The sequence below is a fragment of the Entelurus aequoreus genome, linkage group LG08, assembly GCF_033978785.1.
Source record: "Entelurus aequoreus isolate RoL-2023_Sb linkage group LG08, RoL_Eaeq_v1.1, whole genome shotgun sequence".
Taxonomy (NCBI): domain Eukaryota; kingdom Metazoa; phylum Chordata; class Actinopteri; order Syngnathiformes; family Syngnathidae; genus Entelurus; species Entelurus aequoreus.
The window spans coordinates 17,333,088-17,354,896 of record NC_084738.1 but is presented as its reverse complement, the minus strand read 5'-3'; the positions used below and the strand labels follow the sequence as shown (position 1 = coordinate 17,354,896).

The 21,809-nt window shown below is 43.4% G+C and overlaps 2 protein-coding genes across 3 annotated transcripts in view; one reads left to right on the top strand and one right to left on the bottom strand.

Annotated features, from left to right (window-relative positions):
- Window positions 1-17,556, top strand: part of taok2b (TAO kinase 2b) — a 29,265-nt gene extending 11,709 nt beyond the window's left edge. The window contains exons 11-20 of one of the 2 annotated variants that reach the window (XM_062055757.1): window positions 1,704-1,871; window positions 2,192-2,398; window positions 3,991-4,211; window positions 4,286-4,463; window positions 4,531-4,659; window positions 4,753-4,956; window positions 7,276-7,515; window positions 13,829-14,041; window positions 14,104-14,286; window positions 15,909-17,556. In XM_062055757.1, the coding sequence (XP_061911741.1) occupies window positions 1,704-1,871; window positions 2,192-2,398; window positions 3,991-4,211; window positions 4,286-4,463; window positions 4,531-4,659; window positions 4,753-4,956; window positions 7,276-7,515; window positions 13,829-14,041; window positions 14,104-14,286; window positions 15,909-16,829 (2,664 nt within the window). In that variant the 3' untranslated portion in view covers window positions 16,830-17,556. Of the gene's footprint in view, window positions 1-1,703; window positions 1,872-2,191; window positions 2,399-3,990; window positions 4,212-4,285; window positions 4,464-4,530; window positions 4,660-4,752; window positions 4,957-7,275; window positions 10,120-13,828; window positions 14,042-14,103; window positions 14,287-15,908 lie in introns of those variants that run through there. The other variant, XM_062055756.1, reaches the window with a different exon arrangement.
- Window positions 17,557-19,364: 1,808 nt separating this feature from the next.
- Window positions 19,365-21,809, bottom strand: LOC133655516 (tubulin alpha chain-like). The gene is made up of 4 exons (XM_062055755.1): window positions 21,651-21,809; window positions 20,753-20,975; window positions 20,513-20,661; window positions 19,365-20,437 (listed from the first exon to the last, which is right to left on the bottom strand). The coding sequence occupies exons 1-4, from the start codon at window positions 21,651-21,653 to the stop codon at window positions 19,460-19,462; spliced, it is 1,353 nt and encodes a 450-aa protein (XP_061911739.1). The 5' UTR covers window positions 21,654-21,809; the 3' UTR covers window positions 19,365-19,459.

The window sequence follows — 21,809 nt, the reverse complement described above, 5'->3', positions numbered from 1 at the left end:
TCCAATCATCATGCGAAAGCCTGGCGACCCCCTTTCGATCACTCTTATTCATTCACTTACCATCCGTGGGCGGGACAAAGTCGAGTATTTATCCAATGATTGTCTGTTTTGCTGCAGCACTGTGACGCTCCCAAATCAATGAAAAAAGTGACACCAACTGTCGCCAAAGCAGATGATTCGAGACAAAAGTTAAACTCATATTAAAGCTTTTAGTCAATGAAATGCAAACACAAAAGACACATTTGACCTTTTTTTTAAAAAAATTTTTATTGGAAGCTGAACTTCCCCTGCAGTCTTTAGAAAGCGCCACTGCTGTATAGCTGGCATCATGTGTTAGAACATTGCGGGTAAGAGAAGTCGTTAAGTCAGACCCATAACTTCTATACAAGGACTGAAGGCTGGGTGGGTCTGGCTGGACTGCAAAGCGAGGCTGTGCACTTTCGCCCAAGCCGCCGGAGCAAAGATGCAGCAAAGCAGCCGCGCGGGCGGAGCCTCGTCTTACCGCTAAGGCTCCTGACACTCGCGTGCGTCTTGCTTACGGATGATCAAATTGTTTCAGTGACCACATTTCCTGCCCATCACTAGTCAGTTGTGCATAAACAATATAGGCTATACATTTATTCATACAATATATTACTTTTATAAAATCGTAGTTTTTAAGGTGTGGCTGCTTCAATTAAACCGTGGCATTGCGCCACGATCAGATACAAATAGGGGAAAGCCTGCCTATGCTGCTTATTATTTTATTGTGTCATTTTGATTATGATCATTAATCAAATTATTGTGTAACGATCATTTCGGTCCAATTGTGGTTGTGCGGTACATGATGTAAATTATCAAATTTGGCGTGAGAGCTTTTAGTACTATCGTTATATTGTGACAATGCATATTGATGACACATTTCATTTGTATCCCGCAAATGTGACAGTGAAAGCAAACAAACATGTCGTCAACTCATTATAGCCCTCCACAGTGCAAAGCCACTTCAAAATCAGTAATCCTCGCCTCCATTCTCGCGCTAAATAAACTAAATTTCTTACGAATATTATTATCACTGGATGACCAGGAATAGCTAAACATGTTACACTACATACCGTAGGAGGATCTGCTAATTGCAAGCTAGAGCTCTTGAATGCAAACAAAGGTGGGCGGATCGATACAAATATTAACAGTAAAGATACCACATAGACACTACAGTGATTAGATAGATATTTTTTACCATCAAAATTTTTTTTGTTGTTTTTGTTATTTTTTACAAACTGAGGACACAGTTCCTAGACATAGGAGGCCTGTTGGGGAAAAAAACCAAAGGATTCCAATCAAAGCCAATATTAGGACATAATTTAAAATGTTGTTCATATTTTGTCATTCTGTGTTTTTTTCTGAATTAAATGTTTATAGAAAATATAATCATTCAATGATCTTGGAAATTTTAAGTAGCATTGGAAGTGCAGATAGAAACATGTTATCGAAAATAATAAAACCAGAAATGATGAATGAACTAAATTAGGAGCCTTTGTAACCCGTTTTGAAATGGTTCTATTGTCATTTACATACCACATAATATATAATGACATATATCGTTATTGCAAGAGGCTGCAATATATATATCGCGATATAGATTTTTGGACATATCGCCCATTCCCAAGTCCAATACAGCACACGATGGCTGTACTAGCTATCACCTCTTTTTCTCCATGCAGCACCATTTCCTATGCAGAGAGCGTCCCATGACCGTTGTGATGGACCTCATTGCACGTACCAAGGATGCTGTTCGCGAGCTGGACAACCTGCAGTACCGGAAGATGAAGAAAATCCTCTTCCACGAAGCCCACAATGGCCCTGCACCAGAGGGGGCCGAGGAGGAAGAGGTAAGATCCAACGCAATAGTTAAAGGTATTGAATTCAACGGTTTGTGTCAGTCAAAAAGAGGAACCAAAGCATTGATGAATCGAAACCGCTTTGTTTCGTCCATCCTGCCTTTGTATGAGAGTTCTCAATGTATATTGTGACCACTTCCCTTGCTAACAAAAGGCTAATGTTCAAACCAGTTTGCTCTTCCCCAAACGGAAATTATGGAATTCAGATATTCTTTGTATGTTTCATTCATACTCCTTATGAAGTATAATCTCCATCAGCAGCACCTACTAGTAAATGATAATGATTATATTTTTTTACGGGTTACCCCCAGGACGTGGAGCAGTACATGCTGCGCACGGGAACGGTCAACAGCATGGAGAGCTCCCACTCGCTGCCATCCATGTCCATCAGCGCCAGCTCCCAAAGCAGCTCCGTCAACAGCCTGGCGGACGGTTCAGACGACAGCGGCGAGATGGCCATGATGCAGGAGGGCGAGCACACAGTCACCTCTAACAGCTCTGTCTTACACAAGCCGCTGGTCAGTCCTTGGCGTTTTTTGTTTGTTTGTTTGTTCTTTGGACTTTGCATGTGGGCATGAGCCCAAAATCCTGAGCTGTCATTAAGACTAGTCCCTCCCGGACATCTGCTACTAAAATTATGTGACAGATGCGTGTCCTCGGGTCAGAAATGGATCCCGTATAATCTAAGACACTTAGTGGATTTTAGCGAGTCCAGACTAGTAAAAAAAAAAAGAAGGCTTGCGCCACCTGCAGGAAAATGTAAGTCTCTGCAATACTTCATCCACTTTTATGCACACTATTAAAGTGACTGTTTGCTTTTCGAATGTGCTGCAAGCATTATATCCACCCTCTCCCTGCTGCGAGCACAGATGATCAGTAACAATTAAAACATTACAAAACGTTGTTTATTTTACCCACGAAATCACAATATTTACAAAAGTAGTGTTTGAAAAACCGTAGGACTTTACCCACCTGTTCATGAAAAATAGAACACTGTCCCCGCTGCTGCTTATGTACGCGCTACGGTCATGTGTATGTGTACGAGACCACCATATGTGACAGTCATTTTATTTAGGCCAAACAATTTTTTTTAAATTTAATTTGTAAGTGTGGAAAAAAGTAAGCAATATTTTATTCTGTTTTCATTTTCTAGCTGTTGGTGGTATTATTTTTTTGTTTACAAAGGCGTGATATTTTTATTTTCCATACAACCTACACTTTCATGTAAGATCTGTATTTGTATTTGATCTGTAAGATTTGTATTTCTCTTTTTTTAATATATATATATATATATATATATATATATATATATATATATATATATATATATATATATATATATATATATATATATATATATATATATATATATATATATATATATATATATATATATATATAGTTTGGACACACCTTCTCATTCAATGGGTTTTCTTTATTTTCATGACTATTTACATTGTAGATTGTCACTGAAGGCATCAAAACTATGAATGAACACATGTGGAGTTATGTACTTAACAAAAAAGGTGAACTTACTGAAAACATGTTTTATTTTCTAGTTTCCTCAAAATAGCCACCCTTTGCTCTGATTACAGTTTTTCACACTCTTGGCATTCTCTCGATGAGCTTCAAGAGGTAGTCACCTGAAAGGTGACAATCTACAATGTAAATAGTCATGAAAATAAAGAAAACGCATTGAAATGAGAAGGTGTGTCCAAACCACTACACACACAGTACAGGCCAAAAGTTTGGACACACCTTCTCATTTCAATGCGTTTTCTTTATTTTCATGACTGTTTACATTGTAGATTGTCACCTTTCAGGTATATATATGTGTGTGTATATATATATATATATATATATATATATATATATATATATATATATATATATATATATATATATATATATATATAATGTTAATCCTAACAGAATAAAATGCATTGATAAAAATCCTGTTACTAAACAATAACATACAATAAAATGCAAGAAGAGGGTAATAAAAGTGTCAATAGGGCAACTTTACAACACTGCATTATCAGTGAAAAGGTCGTACCCTTCCATAGCTTCCTGTTGAAATCACGGCATCAATATTTCTCATCCTCTGTAGAGCCACGACAACATCTATGATGACCCTTATCAGCCAGAGGTTGACTCACAACGAGATGCCTCGTCTGCTGGTGGTGGTGGTGGTGGAGGAGGAGGAGGAGGTGGGGGTGGGAGACGTCGTCGAGGCAGAGACCATTTCGCTACCATCAGGACTGCTTCGCTTGTTACTCGCCAGATCCAAGAACATGAGCAGGGGTCGGCCTTGAGGGAGCAGATGTCTGGGTAAAGCAAAACATATAAAGTCCTGTAAGTACAAGGTACGTAGTCTCATCTTCATCGCCTACTTTTGGTCCTAGGTACAAGCGTATGCGCCGGCAGCACCAGAAACAGTTGATGGGCCTTGAAAACAAGCTGAAAGCAGAGATGGACGAGCACCAGCTGAGACTGGACAAGGAGCTGGAGAACCAGAGGAACAGCTTCTCTATGGAGGGTGAAAAGTTATCCAAAAAGCACTCCGCTATCATGGACAAGGAGGTGAGCTGGTTAATCTTTCCACAGCTAAGATTCAATTAAATGAGGTTTTGTTTGGTCCTTCTCTCAGACAAAGGCGGTCCTAACTGAGGAGAAAAAGTTCCAGCAGCACATACTCGGCCAGCAGAAAAAGGAGTTGACAAGTCTGCTGGAATCACAGAAACGACAATATCGACAACGCAAGGAGCAGCTTAAAGAGGTGACACCCATTTTTAGCATCTGATGCACATATTAGCAAACATTGCAGTCATCAAAGACAAGGACTCATTTTTGCACATTGCTGTAACTCAAGGAGTTGAACGAGAACCAGTCAACGCCCAAGCGGGAGAAGCAGGAGTGGCTGGTGCACCAGAAAGAGTGTCTGCAGCAGCTCCAAGCAGAGGAGGAGTCAGGCCTGCTGAGGAGGCAGAGGCAGTATTATGAGCTGCAGTGTCGCCAGTACAAGAGGAAGATGCTGCTGGCACGACACAATCTAGAGCAGGATCTGATCCGTGAGGTAACAACGTGGGGCTGTTTTTTCTTTCCTCTCCTATTGCGAAACAAAACTAACTTTAATGACAATCATTCTTTGGAGTCCAATAGATGCCAATAGGGGAAATATAAAAAATAAACGCAAACAGCCAAAACACATGCAACTTCACAACACATAAGTGTGGGACAAACGTGCAATAACGTCCAAAACAGACACAACCCCTGTAAAACACAAACTATGGGAAAAACTCAACTGATGTACGATGAAACCGGAGGTTAACATGCTACTAGGAAGTAAGCCACATAAATAAGAATATGTAAATGCCACCTCTGACACTGCTGTTCTTTGAAATGATGTGTCAACGCGGCCGCCATTCTGAGCTGGGGGAAGCTACATCTCTTTACTGCATTAGTTAACTCAGACAGAGGTCAATCCATGATTCGAAGTTCGATGCCAGTTAGATACAGATCGGTCTGACAAAACCCCTGCACAAGATGGCGGCTGTATTTACGTGGCTGACAAGCCTGAAGCTAGCGTCTACATATTCATACATCTGTGAGCCCTACTAGTGGTGCCTTGTCTGAGAGGGATATACAAATACATATGTGGGAATGCCTAGAAAAAAGTTGGAGTGAAAAGGTACAAAATTAGAAAATAATTTTATACAATTATAAAATTGCGGATTTAATGTGTTGTGTGTTCCCTGTATTGCATGTCTTTTGGGTTTATTTTGATCGTTGCTGCATGTTTGCCCTGCACTTGTGCGTTGTGTTGTGAAATTGCATGTATTTTGGACGTAACTGCGCATTTGCCCCTGTCAGCCACCTTACAGACGGTGCTTCCGGAAAGTATTCACAGAGCGTCACTTTTTTCATATTTTGTTATGTAACAGTCTTTTTCCAAAAATGGATTTAAGTCATTTTTGTCCTCAAAATTATCCAGAAAATACCCCATAGTGACAATGTGAAATTGTTTTTGTTTTTTTATTTTGCAAATGTATTAAAAATTAAAAAACGGTAAAAATCACATGTACATAAATATTCACAGCATTTACTCAATACCTTGTTGATGCACCTTTGGCACCAATTACAGCCTCAAGTATTTTTGAATACAATGCCACAAGCTTGGCACACCTATCTTTGGGCAGTCTTGCCCATTCCTCTTTGCAGCACCTCTCAAGCTCCATCAGGTTGGATGAAAAGCATTGGTTTTCATCCAGGATGTGTCTGTACATTGTTGCATTCATCTTTCCCTCTATCCTGAATAGTCTCCCAGTTTTTGCCACTGAAAAACATCCCCACAGCATGATGCTGCCACCACCATGCTTCACTGTAGGGACGGTATTGGCCTGGTGATGAGCGCTGCCTGGTTTACTCCAAACATGACACCTGGCATTCACGCCAAAGAGTTAAATATTTGTCTCATCAGACCAGAGAATTTTGTTTCTTATGATCTAAGAGTCTTTCAGGTGCATTTTGGCAAACTTTTTACTAAGAAATGTCTTCCGTCTGGCTACTATACCATACAGGCGTGATTGGTGGATTGCTGCAGATTGTTGTCCTTCTGGAAGGTTGTCCTCTCCACAGTAAAATGCTGTAGCTCTGACAGAGTGACCACTAGGTTCTTGGTCAACTCCCTGACTAGACTAAGATGAATGCAGCAATGTACAGAGACATCCTGGATGAAAACCAACACTTCCCATCCAACCTGATGGAGCTTGAGGTGTGCTGCAAAGACGACTGGGCAAAACTGCTCAAAGATAGGTGTGCCAAGGTTGTGGCATTATATTCAAAAAGACTTGAGGCTGCATCAATAAAGTATTGAGTAAAAGCTGTGAATACTTATGTACATGTGATTTTTTTTCTCTCTTTATTTTTAATAAATTTACAAAATAAATAAAAATAACTTTCAACATTGTTATTATGGGGTATTGTCTGTAGAATTTTGAGGACAACCATGGATTTATTCCATTTTGGAATTAGGGTGTAACATAACAAAATGGGGAAAAAGTTAAGTGCTGTAAATACTTTTCGGATGTACTGCATAGCACATACAACATGGTAAGATTACGAAATAGGAACAGGAGGACACAAATGTTAGCAAAACAATCACAGCTACAATGCTAACATTGCATTGTAGTCTTCTTTAGCCTATCTGCCAAAGAAAGAAAGAAATATTTCAGCTCCCATGTCTATAGTTGACTTAGTTATTTTAGGTGTAGTGAAGCCTGTTTTTCTTAAATGGTCTTTTTTTTTAACAAAGCTGTCCTCCATTTAAGTGTGACTTTGTAATAGGTTCAGTTTATGCCACCCTTTGATTATTGCTCATGTGGTTCTACACTAGGAGCTGAACAAGAAGCAGACCCTGAAGGACCTGGACTGTGCTATGCTGCTGCGCCACCACGAGTCCACCCAGGAACTGGAGTTCCGCCAGCTGGGTCTGGTGCAGCGCACCCGGGCCGATCTGATCCGCACGCAGCACCAGACGGAGCTCACCAACCAGATGGAGTACAACAAGCGGCGTGAGCAGGAGCTGCGTCAGAAGCACGCCGTGGAAGTCCGCCAGCAGCCCAAGAGCCTCAAAGTGAGTGAGGGTGGCACCGCCCAGAACCAGGGGTGCCCCGAGGAGTCCTCGGGCCATGCGACAGAGGGTCAGAACGGGGAGGGGCCGCTAGAAGCCTCAGTTGAGGAGTTAGAAAAGATGGATGAGACCAAAGACAGGAAGCTTGATGGAGAAGTTGAATTTAGAGATGAAGAGGAAGATGAGGGCATCAAACATGTGGATGACTTGTCAACCAGCAGAAGAGGCTCAGATGAGAAAGAGGGGTGGGAGATGAGGGAGGTGGAAGGGGTTCAGTGGGAATATGAGGAAGATGGAGGTCAGACTGCACACTTAGATGAAGAGGAGGGTAGAGGCGTGGCGGATGGTTGCCCATCTGAGCTCATGCCCGCACTGTCCCTTGAAAAAAGACGTCAGCATGTGTTGGACGACTTGTCTGAGTTTTACTTCCCTGATGCCATAGAAGAGCTGGAGCCCATTCCCCCCGGCCCTCCCCCTCCACCACCACCGCCAGAGTCCTCCCTCCCGTCGCTCTTCTCCCACGCCGTCTGCCTCCTCCTCTCGCTGTCGGCCGCCGCCCAGCCCTCCAACCTGACGCTGCTGCTCCTCACTGTCTTTCTCCTCTCCTTGCGGCGCTCGCCGCCGCTGCCCTCGCTGGCGTCCCTCCTGCTGTCGGCCGAGCTCGCCCTCCTGGCGCACTTCTTCTCCTACCTCCTCCTCCGCTCCTGCTGCTCGCTGTCCTTCTCCGCCTATCTGTCGCTGAGCCTGTGGGCCAGTGGCCTCTTTAGTCTGGGGCTGTCCCTCAGCCTGGGCATCTACTACATCCCCATGATTTTAGTCTCCGCCTCCTTCCTCAGCTCCCCCTCCCTCTTCTTGTCGCTCTACCTGCTGGTGGTGCTGGTTGTCCGGCCGGTCCGCGACTTCTTCCAGCAAGCACCCCGCAAAGTCAACCGACTGTGCATGCGGGTGCTTTTCCGCCTTCCCCGACCGCTCTTCGCCATGTGCCAGTCACTCCTCGGCGGCGTGGCTGAGCGAAGCCTCTATGAGATGTTCCCAAAAGCAGGGCGTAACTGGGGTGTGCGCCAGTCCAAAATCCCTGTCCCCCTGAAGAGTCTACCTTCCAAACATCAGGCTCGTGGCACAGGCCACTCCCCGCTGGCACAGGGCGCCCTCTGGGTGAAGCGATTCAGCCGACGGCCACTCGGGGTGCTTGCCGACTTGGCGAACTCGCTAGTGCTAAAGCTAGCTCGGCAGCTGGTCAAAAAGCTGCCGGTGGGCGCGCGTCTCCGGCTGAGACGCGTGGGCCTTCTAAAGGAGGAGAGGCCCAGCAGGCTGCCTCGACTGCTCCCTCGTGAAGTGAGGGAGAGGAGGATGAGGGAGCGAGTGAGGCGGGAGAGGGAGAGGCGGCGGAGGGAGGAGCGGGAAAGGACGCTACGCGATGAGGCCAGGTGGGAGTGCGGCCTCAGGCGAACGTCCTCGGGAAGGTTTGTCAGAGGGAAGGTTCGCCCGTGGAGATAAGTGCTCATGCTGCACTGTGGGGGTCTCACCAGTTACTGTACCAAACATTTCCTTATTGTGCTTTTTGTAAAAGTTCTTTTTTGTTCTTGATTAGTAAGACAATTTCAAATTGTTACTTTTTATTTCTTATGTGTGTGCAATTTGTTTTTCTGACTTTATGGATCAAATATCACAGTGTTATCTTTAAAGCTGTGGACAATCAGTCTGTCCCAACGTCGCCCTAAATAGTGAACACTATAGCTTCAAACGTGCAATAAACAGCTCTGTAGTCCACACAAATATCACATATTACAATATTTGCTTCCACTTTCATCTTTTATTGCGGTTTATGCGATAATGTTGTTAGGATTTACCATGTAAACATGTTCTTATGTTAGTTATATGAAGCCATTGGGTGCCTATGAAGATATATTTGCACAAATGTCTTTAATAGGCTATTGTATGTTAAGATTGAAATAAATATTGGAAGAGTCAAAAGGCCTTTTTATATAAATTCAACATGTTATTTATCTAAAGCCATATCTTTTACACAGATTATATCCAAAGACTGATAAAACTACTGAATGTGAAAGTTGTGATATTAGATGAAGACTTAAACTTAAATGTCATTTTTGCATTTACATAAAAAAAAAAAAATCCAAACGTCCCTTTGGTTGGACCAAAAGACCCATAAAATCATTTAAATGAAGGTTAAAACATGCAGATAGACATGTATAATTTACAATGATTGTGGTTCATAGAAGAATACAAATGCACATTAGTGATGACATTTCTGTAGTTTGAGATGTAAGTTAAAGAGCAAAACTTCCTCAGGAGAAAAGACTTAGTTTGCTTTCTGGGGTCGCAAACAAGCTTTAAATGACATATTTCACGTCATATTTTATTTGACAGTAACTTATTTTTTATTTTATGCCATTGTGTTTGACGATCCCTGTTCCTCTGTTTACATGTTTGTATTGTGTTGTCACCTTTTATACTTAAGTGAAGCAGTATTTCTTTCAGACAAGAACTGCGTTGTTTGGTAGCTTTTGTTTTAAATTACTGTATTATTCACATTTGGAAAGCATAAAAAAATCTTTGTCACACGTTTTTTGTGCACCAAAATAAATTGTGTTGAAATCATTGTTCCTATCTCGTGTTTATGATTTGCCTTTCCATTGTCTGTTTTTTTTTCTTTATGAATTTCTTCATTTTGTCCTCTTCCTTTTTTTCATTATCATCACTCCTGTGTCATCGTTTATGTTTTTGTTGTGTGTCAGTGCCCGTCCTGTATTGAACTGCAACTACCAGCCAATAATACTTTGACTATAATGCTGCTTCAAGACAGAGCTTAAAATGTTTTCAGAGTTTATTAATTTAGGGAAAAAATGTTTTACACTCTTACAATCTAAATTTGGCAATAGAGCTGTCAAACAATACAACAAAAAAATAATTGAGTTTGCTTTCAGTTTTTTCTACATTTGTAATGAAAAAAAGTATTTTTAAATGAAAAAAATACTTCAAAATGGATTTGATCATTTAATTGATTTTATTTCTTAATTTTTTTTATACAAAACACAAAACCAGTGAAGTTGACATGTAAATAAAAACAGAATACAATGATTTGCAAATACTTTTCAACTTATATTCAATGGAATAGACTGCAAAGAAAATATATTTAATGTTTGAACTGAGAAACTTCATTTTTTTGGTAAATAATCATAAACTTAGAATTTAATGGTAGCAACACATAAAAAAGTTGGCACAGGGGCATCTTTACCACTGTGTTGCATGGCCTTTCCTTTTAACAACACTCAGTAAACATTTGGGAACTGAGGAGACCATTATTGAAGCTTTTCATGTGGAATTATTTCCCATTCTTGCTTGATGTACAGCTTAAGTTGTTCAACAGTCCGGGGTCTGCGTTGTTGTATTTTACATTTCATAATGTGCCACACATTTTCAATGGGAGACAGGTCTGGACTGCAGGCAGGCCAGTCTAGTACCCACACTCTTTTACTATGAAGCCAAGCTGTTGTAACATGTGGCTTGGCATTGTCTTGCTGAAATAAGCAGGGGCGTGCGTCCATGATAACGTTGCTTGGATGGCAACATATGTTGCTCCAAAACCTGTATGTACCTTTCAGCATTAATGGCGCCTTCACAGATGTGTAAGTTACCCGTGTCTTGGGCACTAATACACCCCCACACCATCGCAGATGCTGGCTTTTGAACTTTGCACCTATAACCATCCAGATGGTTCTTTTCCTCTTTGGTCCAGAGGACACGACATCCACAGTTTCCAAAAACAATTTTAAATGTGGACTCGTCAGACCACAACAACACTTTTCTACTTTGCATCAGTCCATCTTAGATGAGCTTGGGCCCAGCGAAGCCGGCGGCGTTTCTGGGTGTTGTTGATAAATGGCTTTGGCTTTGCATAGTAGAGTTTTAACTTGCACTTACAGATGTAGCGACAAACTGTAGTTACTGACAGTGATTTTCTGAAGTGTTCTTGAGCCCATGTGGTGATATCCTTTACACACTGATGTCGGTTATTGATGCAGTACGGCCTGAGGGATCGAAGGTCACGGGCTTAGCAGCTTACGTGCAGTGATTTCTCCAGATTCTCTGAACCTTTTGATGATATTACGGACGGTAAATGGTGAAATCCCTAAATTCCTTGCAATAGCTCGTTGAGAAATGTTTGTAAACTGTTGGACAATTTGCTCACGCATTTCTTCACAAAGTGGTGACCCTCGCCCCATCCTCGTTTGTGAATGACTGAGCATTTCATGGAGGCTGCTTTTATACCCAATCATGGCACCCACCTGTTCCCAATTAGCCTGTTCACCTGTGGGATGTTCCAAATAAGTGTTTGATGAGCACTCCTCAACGTTCAGTCTTTTTTGCCACTTGTGCCAGCTTTTTTTAAACATGTTGCAGGCAACAAATTCCAAATGAGCTAATATTTACAAAAAACTAAGTTTTCCAGTTCGAACGTTAAGTATTTTGTCTTTGCCGTGTATTTAATTGAATATACAGTTGTGCTCATAAGTTTACATACCCTGGGGAGAATTTATGATTTCTTGGCCATTCTTAAGAGGATATGGATGATATCACAAAAACATTTCTTCCACTCGTGCTTAATGGTCGTGTGAAGCTATTTATTGGCAAACAACTGTGTTTACTCTTTTTAAATCAAAATGACAAAAGAAAGTACCCAAATGACCCTGATCAAAAGTTTACATACCCCAGTGACTTTGATCTGATAACATGCACAAAAGTTGACACAAACAGGTTTGAATGGCTAATCAAGGTTCCAATCCTCACCTGTGACATGTTTTTTGTAATTAATGTGTGTGTATAAAAGGTCAGTGAGTTTCTGGGCTTCTGACAGACCATTGCATCTTTCATCCAGTGCTGCACAGATGTTTCTGGATTCTGAGTCATGGGGAAGGCAAAGGAATCGTCAAAGGATCTGTGAGAAAAGGTAATTGAACTGCATAAAACAGGAAAGGGGTATAAAAAGATATCCAAGGAATTGAGAATGCCAATCAGCAGTGTTCAAACGCTGATTAAGAAGTGGAAAATGAGGGATTCAGGTAGACCAGCAAAGATTTCAGCCACAACTGCCAAGAAAATTGTTCGAGGTGCATAGAAAAATCCACAAATAACTTCAGCTGAAATATAGGACTCTCTGAAAAATTGTGGTGTGGCTGTTTCAAGATGCACAATAAGGAGGCACTTGAAGAAAAATGTGCTGCATGGTCGAGTCGCCAGAAGAAAGCCATTTCTGCGCAAATGTCACAAAGTATCCCGCTTACATTACGCCAAACAGCACAGAGACATGCCTCAAAACTTCTGGAACAAAGTAATTTGGAGTGATGAGACCAAAATTTAACTTTTTGGCCACTCGACCATGCAGCCCATTTTTCTTCAAGTGCCTCCTTATTGTGCATCTTGAAACAGCCACACCACAATTTTCAGAGAGTCCTGTATTCCAGTTGAAGTTATTTGTGGATTTTTCTTTGCATCTCGAACAATTTTCCTGGCCGTTGTGGCTGAAATCTTTGCTGGTCTACCTGAATCCCTCATTTTCCACTTCTTAATCAGCGTTTGAACACAGCTGATTGGCATTCTCAATTCCTTGGATATATTTTTATACCCCTTTCCTGTTTTATGCAGTTCAATTACCTTTTCTCGCAGATCTTTTGACAATTCTTTTGCCTTCCCCATGACTCAGGATCCAGAAACATCTGTGCAGCACTGGATGAAAGATACAATGGTCTGTCAGAAGCCCAGAAACTCACTGACCTTTTATACACACACATTAATTACAAACAAACATGTCACAGGTGAGGATTGGAACCTTGATTAGCCATTCAAACCTGTTTGTGTCAACTTTTGTGCATGTTATCAGATCAAAGTCAGTGAGGTATGTAAACTTTTGATCAGGGTCATTTGGGTACTTTCTTTTGTCATTTTAATTTAAAAAGAGTAAACAGTTGTTTGCCAATAAATAGCTTCACACAACCATTAAGCATGAGTGGAAGAAAGGTTTTTGTGTTATCATTCATATTCTCTGAAGAATGGCCAAGAAATCATACATTCTCCCAGGGTATGTAAACTTAACTGTAGGTTGAAAAGAATTTGCAAATCATTGTATTCTGTTTTTATTTACCATTTACACAACATGCCAACTTCACTGGTTTTGGGTTTTGTATGTGTATGTATTTTTTGTTTTTATATTTGATGTATTATAACAACAGAGAGGCTGCTCCTCAGGTTTTCTGATGCACGTTAGACCTCCGCCTGTCTCTCTCTCTCTGTCCCGCAGTCTAAAGAACTGCAGATAAAGCGTCAGTTCCAGGACACGTGCAAGATCCAAACCCGCCAGTACAAGGCCCTGCGGAACCACCTGCTGGAAAACACGCCCAAGTCGGACCACAAGGCCGTGCTGAAGCGTCTGAAGGACGAGCAGACCCGTAAACTGGCCATCCTTGCCGAGCAGTACGACCACTCCATCAATGACATGCTGTCCACACAGGCTGTGAGTACTACTAGAATTGTTATCATCATATCGTGTCACACACCTTGTCTTCCTATTCTCAGCTGCGATTGGACGAGACCCAGGAAGCGGAGTACAAGGTGCTGCGCATGCAACTTCAGCAGGAGCTGGAGCTGCTCAACGCCTACCAGAGTAAGATCAAGATCCACACGGACACGCAGCACGACAGGGAAGTCAAGGACCTGGAACAGAGGGTGTCCATCCGCCGCGCGCTGCTGGAACAAAGGGTCAGATCTCCATTTCTCTCGATTTTCATTACTGGTGGGACGGAGGGACAGATACGTGCATGGACAAACACAAAAATAACCAGACGGGTGGACTGAAGATGGGTGTGTGGGAGGATGTTGAGTGGATGGTTTAGGTCAGGGTGGTGTCCAAGGTGTGGCACGGAGGCCCTATGTGACCATTTTACATTGGCCCGCGGCACCTCTAAAGACAGAATCAACATATCCCAGATGCGAACGTTGCACAAAAACTAGAAAATACCATTTTGGTAGAAATTGCGTGTGAATGCTGAAAATTGCTAAGTTATCATGCGAGCCAGGTGACAAAAAGTACGACTAAACAGTTAACGTGCAACAAGTACCGGACTCGAAAGTTGTACACCTTAAAAAAATAGCTGGGGGAAAAAACCCTACCAAAATTATGACTGCGAGGTATGCAGTACAGGCCAAAAGTTTCATGTGTTTTCTTTATTTTCATGACTATTTACATTGTAGATTGTCACTGAAGGCATCAAAACTATGAATGAACACATGTGTTGTTATATACTTAACAAAACAAGGTGAAATAACTGAAAACATGTTTTATATTCTAGTTTCTTCAAAATAGCCACCCTTTGCTCTGATTACTGCTTTGCACACTCTTGGCATTCTCTCCATGAGCTTTCAAGCACACCTGTGAAGTGAAAACCATTTCAGGTGACTACCTCTTGAAGCTCATGGAGAGAATGCCAAGAGTGTGCAAAGCCGTTGCTTTGTGCATAATTTTAGCTGTTTGCAAATTCACTATGTCGTGGAATTTCAGTATTTTTGATTCAATAAATAAAGGGTTTGTATGTTCTCTATATCCAACATTATGTATTATTCTAACTGATCTTTTTTGTAACACCGTTAATGAATGAAGTGTACTTTTGTAATTATTTCCCCATATTTCTACACAGTAGCTCAGATATGGTAACACTAGTGAGCAGTAGAGAATATGAAGGGATTTTTGGTCTGTTGTAGATGATGCTACATATGTAAAAAAAAAAAAAAAAAACAACCTCATGTTAGTACATCAGTCGAGGAAAAGGACCAAACTACATAGATAACATCCTGTAATTTGATTTTGATATAATTTTTTTTATCTTGATAGATTGAAAATTAACACCAATGAGTTGACTGATGAACATTATCACATGATTTATTCAGAAAGTATAAATAACGACAAATAAAGGTAGAATACTATTAACCGCAACATGTAAGGGTAAAAAAACCAAAAAACATTATGATTTGTACTTTTTCAGAATGTGCTTGTTCTATTTTTAAACAAAGAAAACAATCTGAAGTTGTCTTTATTATTAAGTTATCGTGCCGTGACTTTACCAGTCCTGCTCCACTTGGGAGTAGATTTTTCTCCATGTGGCCCCCGATCTAAAATGAGTTTGACACCCCTGGCTTAGAAGGACACAAAGATGGATGGTTGGGTAACTGGGCAAAGAGACAGATGAGTGTGCTGGTGAATGGTTGGGAGTTACCATATTTGGATGAATGAATGTGTGGATGGACATAAATGGTCAAGGACTTGGACATGTGGCGAGGTTGTTGGCGCACATTTCTCTCACGCTCACATGTCCTGCTGCCCTCAGATCGAGGAGGAGATGCTGTCCCTCCAGAACGAGCGCTCCGAGCGCATCCGCACCCTCTTGGAGCGCCAGGCCAGCGAGATCGAGAGCTTCGACTCGGAGAGTTTACGCCTGGGCTTCACTAACTTGTCCCTGTCGGGGCTCCCTGCCGACGCCTACTCCAAGCAGGGTTACCCCAGCGCCCCGCCCCCGGCCCCCCGCTCCGCCAGCCACTGGAGCCACGGCGTTCACCCCCACCGCGCCCCCCCGCCGCAGCCCTCCCGCCGCAGCCACAACAGCAGCGGCGGAGGAGGAGGAGGAGGAGGGGAGCGCAGAAGCGACTCCTCCTCCTCCTCGCACGGATCGGGGATGGCGTTGGCGCTGTCGAGGGACGGGCACCACTCGTCCCGCTCCTCATCCTCCTCGTCCTCCTCGTCTTCCTCCCACCACCAGCGCCACCACCTACCGCAGCACTACCACCACCAGAGCACGCCGCAGCTGTACCGTGAGCGAGAGCGGGATAGAGACCGCGAGCGGGAGAAGGAGCGGGAGTGGCCCGGGATGCGAGGCCCCAGCGGTGACCTGGTCCACCCGCTACCCTTACCCTTACCCTTCTCCCATCACCTACCCTCACGCTCCTCCTCGCAGTCCCTCGCCATGCTGCCACCACCGCCACCCGCCCCTCCCTCTATCTCCGGTCCGTCGTCCTCCTCGTCTTCCTCCTCCTCCTCGCAGGGGGGGGTCTACGGCGGTGAAAGGGGCGGCGGCGGGCTCGGCATACGCGCCGCCCCCAGCCTGATGGCGCTGAGAAACAGCCCCCAGCCTCTGAGGAGGACGGCGTCTGGCGGGGGACCAGGGGCGGGCGCGGGCGCTGACGGCGTCCTGAGCCGGAGCACCTCGGTGACTTCGCACATCTCCAACGGCTCGCACCTCTCCTACTCCTAGATGAAGGGGCGGGGCTTAGGGTTAAGGTTGCGTCTCAGTCTCGACCATTTTGTCCCTTTTGAGGACAAGCTGCGTCCTGCTTCCTGCGACCCAGGAAGAGGGGAATGTAACACCACTTGAGCTTAGGTTTCAAAATAAAACTTTTTTTTAAACAGGTAAAAAAAAAAAAAAGGGGCGGGGTTTGGAGGCCATGTCTTCTTCTATGATGTTCAATGCTGGAATGGAGAACAAGCGAGCATAATAGTAGGTTTACGTGAACGTACTGTACTTGTATGTACTGTAGTGAGTGTCCCATATAGAAGCACTGCTATGTTAGCCGACAAGATGGAAAACATTTTTTTGATGTATCCGTGTATGAACAAAAAACACAAATGTTGCTAGGAGCGTCACCGATGCCTTTAAGGATCTCTTAAAGGGATGTAATCAATATTTGTATTTGACGGCCGCAACTGAATGTTTGTCAGAATTAGAAGACCGCAGGCGTACTCGTATTGTTGTCCTTACACTCCCATGCATGAAGGCATCACCAAACGTCTCACCAATCTTTAATGTACATAATATCCATGTGGAATATGACTAGCAAAAAGCTTTTATAGAAGACGGCAACGAGTAATTTTGATATATTCAGACGAGTATTGAATTCCTCCCGAGTCCAACATGCCTTTTCTATAGCTCTCAATATGAGGCCAACCTGATTGTAGCCGTTATGTTCACATCAAATATATATATATATATATATATATATATATATATATATATATATATATATATATATGTATGTATATGTATATATGTATGTGTGTGTGTGTGTGTGTATATATATATATATATATATATATATATATATATATATATATATATATATATATATATATATAATGTACAGGCCAAAGGTTTGGACACACCTTCTCATATGAATGCGTTTTCTTTATTTTCATGACTATTTACATTGTAGATTGTCACTGAAGGCAGCAAAACTATGACACCTTTGAAGTGAAACCCCGTATCAGATGACCTCTTGAAGCTCATCGAGAGAATGCCAAGAGTGTGTAGAATATGAAACATGTTTTCAGTTATTTCACCTTTTGTTAAGTACATAACTCCACATGTGTTCATTCATAGTTTTGATGCCTTTAGTGACAAAATGCATTGTAAATAGTCATGAAAATAAAGAAAATGCATTGAATGAGGTGTGTCCAAACTTTTGGCCTGTACTGTATATAAATGTGTGTGTGTGTATATATATATATATATATATATATATATATACACACACATACATACATCCATCCATCCATGTTCTACCGCTTATCCCTCTCGGGGTCACAGGGGTAGCTGGAGCCTATCCCAGTCGCCACCTCATCGATATTTATATCAAAAGATAAAAAAGCGATCACCTCCTGTTATTGTTTTTCTTTTATAATTGGCAACTAGAATGTACCTTTTTGGTTTACTTTAGTTGGACTTTGACGTGATCGAGAGCCGAGAGAAGGCCGGGGCCTCGACTGAGCCGCTGGTTTGGTGCCCCCGAAGGTGCTGACCCAGCAGCAGTGACCGGAGCAGCGCAGAACTTTTTGTTGTTGAGGAAGTGACGCTGCAGAGGCCCCAAAGGTCCCTCTTGACACAGCTAGACTTTTAGTTGCTCTGTCATGGCAAGTGGAAGGGAAAAAAAAAAGATTCTCACACGGTTTGTAATGACTCCAACACCAGCTCGGCACCATTCCCCGTATAACCTAAAGAAATAACCCAATCTCAGTGCATGCATAAAAGTCCTTATATAAACTCAAGACTGGCAACATGCTTGTTTGTGTGTGGGGGGTTGTTTGTAGATGAGGCAGCTGTTATGAGATGTGCAATTTGGGTTTGTTTTTTTGCTTTTTTTGGGGGGTGGGGGCAGATCTTTTAAATTAAATATTCCACTCAAGCATTCCAAGCTTGAGACCATATGTATTAAGAAAAAAATGGGTGCTTAAATATTAAATTGATATCAACACATTTTGATGTGCTTTGACTCCTGGCCGTGCGTAATCATTGTTCTCCCAAATGGCCAGCAGAGGGCGACCTTGCAAAAGAGGCCATTCTGAGCCATCATGCTGAAGGTTCCATGTTATGGTTTAATTTCAGTCCAAGATTGAAATCACACAAGTGGCGCTTTAAAAAATAGGTTTTACTCGTAGTTATGTAGACAAGGCACTCCATGCATTCTGCATGTTGACCAGCAGGAAGGAGCCTTGGAAAAGAGGCCTTTATATTTTATTAGAACTGCATGAAACTAATCAAAATTGTTTAAGGCTCCATTTCTGACTTGTCATTAGCTTTAATGAGGCACAATCTAATTGTACATTAGATACAACCCTGCTTCATTAGGCTCTAAAATGACCAGCAGGGGATAACTTTTCAAAATGTTATCCTGGGCCTTATGCTCAATGTTACCTTTTGAATAATTTCAAGTTAGACATTTATATTGTAGGTTCTGTGTTTTAATACTACACCTAAACCAATTTGTGTCAACCTTAAAATATGACCATTTGAGAGTAGATTTTAGAGGAAGTTTATTCCATTTGCACAAAAGACAGACTTTATGCACAACAAGAATGCAAGTGCTCTAGCTTAGTTACATTCCAATGCCGCTAATACTCTTCTCCTTCGTCGTCATCCTCCCCGACACTGTCAGCTCCCACTTCTTCGTAATCTTTCTCCAGAGCGGCCATGTCTTCTCTGGCCTCTGAGAATTCTCCTTCCTCCATTCCCTCTCCTACGTACCAGTGCACAAAGGCCCGCTTGGCGTACATCAGGTCGAACTTGTGGTCGAGTCGGGCCCAGGCTTCTGCGATGGCGGTGGTGTTGCTCAACATGCACACCGCCCTCTGTACCTTGGCGAGGTCGCCGCCTGGAACCACAGTAGGGGGCTGGTAGTTGATGCCCACTTTGAAGCCGGTGGGGCACCAGTCCACAAACTGGATGGAGCGCTTTGTTTTGATGTTGCTGATGGCGGAGTTGACGTCTTTTGGCACCACGTCGCCGCGGTACAGCAGGCAGCACGCCATGTACTTGCCGTGACGGGGGTCGCACTTCACCATCTGGTTGGCGGGCTCAAAGCAGGCGTTGGTGATGTCGGCCACAGACAGCTGCTCGTGATAGGCTTTCTCGGCGGAGATGACGGGGGCGTAGGTGGCCAGGGGGAAGTGGATTCGCGGGTACGGCACCAGGTTGGTCTGGAACTCAGTCAGGTCCACGTTCAGGGCGCCGTCGAACCGCAAGGAGGCGGTGATGGACGACACGATCTGACCGATCAACCTGTTGAGGTTGGTGTAACTGGGGCGCTCAATGTCCAGGTTCCTGCGGCAGATGTCGTAGATGGCCTCGTTGTCGACCATGAACGCGCAGTCGGAATGCTCCAGGGTGGTGTGGGTGGTCAGGATGGAGTTGTAGGGCTCCACTACTGCAGTGGACACCTGTGGCGCCGGGTAGACGGCAAACTCTAGCTTGGACTTTTTGCCATAGTCGACTGACAGACGCTCCATGAGGAGGGAGGTGAAGCCTGAGCCGGTTCCTCCTCCAAAGGAGTGGAAGATGAGGAAGCCTTGAAGGCCTGTGCACTGATCAGCCTTAAAAAAAAAAAAAGGGGGGGGGTTAACATCACATGACTGCTAATGAATATTGATGACAAAATGGCCGTTTACCAGTTTGCGAGTTCTATCCAGAACCAGGTCGATGATCTCCTTGCCAACTGTGTAGTGACCACGGGCGTAGTTGTTGGCGGCGTCCTCCTTCCCGGTGATCAGCTGTTCAGGGTGGAAGAGCTGACGGTACATCCCGGAGCGGATTTCATCTGCGCAGACACATTAGCGCACGCTCAGTAGGCACTTTGCTTTCCTAGGGATCACAATCTTATCATTTGGCTTCTTTTTTCTTTTTAATACCGATGACCGTCGGCTCCAAATCCACAAAGACTGCCCGGGGCACATGCTTGCCGGCGCCGGTCTCGCTGAAGAAGGTGTTGAAGGAGTCATCTCCGCCACCGATGGTCTTGTCGCTGGGCATCTGACCGTCGGGCTGGATGCCGTGCTCCAGACAATACAACTCCCAGCATGCATTGCCCATCTGGGCGCCGGCCTGGCCCACGTGCATGGAAATACACTCACGCTAGAGGGGAGGAGACATTACAGACATTGTGTGTTAGTGATGCTGGCGTTACAGACATTTTGTGTTAGTGATGCTGGCGTTACAGCTCGACTGGAGCATGGAAATACACTCACGCCAGAGGGGATGAGACATTACAGACATTGTGTGTTAGTGATGTTGGCGTTACAGCTTGACTGGAGCGCCATTGTGCTGAGTTTAGGGCCACGCGGTAATCTGATGGCGCGCTGCGCCTGAGGCCTTGTTGGGGGTGGGGATTAACTTTCGGCCTTACCTCGCCGTAACGGTAAGACTTAAAAATAAAAATAAATTTAAAAAAAACACGTCACACGTAATTAAATCGGTAGAGACGCGTTCGACACATTTACATCAGCGAAAAAAGTAACATTGATGGATTAAAAAAATTAAAAAAAAACGCCTTTCGTCGAACAAAAGTACCCAGATGTGAGGAGGGAGACGCGCGCAAAAAACAAAATGGAGAACGTTTGGAATAAAACCACGACGTGTGCGGTCATTGTGTGTACAAAATGATGACATATCATGTATTACTAATTCAGCATGCGTTAGTATTGTAATTAGACACGATTGTCGACAATTTTTTCATTTCTATCGACGACACTCCCTTCTGTGTTGACATTGACGCAGCATTTTATCTATGTCGGTCTTTTTCCAACTCACCATTGTTGCTAGTTAATGTCCTTCTCGTCGACGTCGAGTAGTCTGTGGAAGAAGGTTGAACTGAGGGGTAAAACTGGCGGTAGTCGTATTTATAGTTTGACTCGGGGAGGGGCGGGGCCAAAGCGCAAAGTTTGAATTTTGTCTCGCGAGCGAACGTTA

Excerpts from the sequence above, each read along its gene's own strand:
- LOC133655516 (XM_062055755.1), bottom strand. Across the intron at positions 20,662-20,752 it reads TTTGGAGCCGACGGTCATCG|ATGAAATCCGCTCCGGGATG; the intron begins GTATTAAAAAGA and ends GTGTCTGCGCAG. Across the intron at positions 20,438-20,512 it reads TGGATAGAACTCGCAAACTG|GCTGATCAGTGCACAGGCCT; the intron begins GTAAACGGCCAT and ends TTTTTTTTTAAG.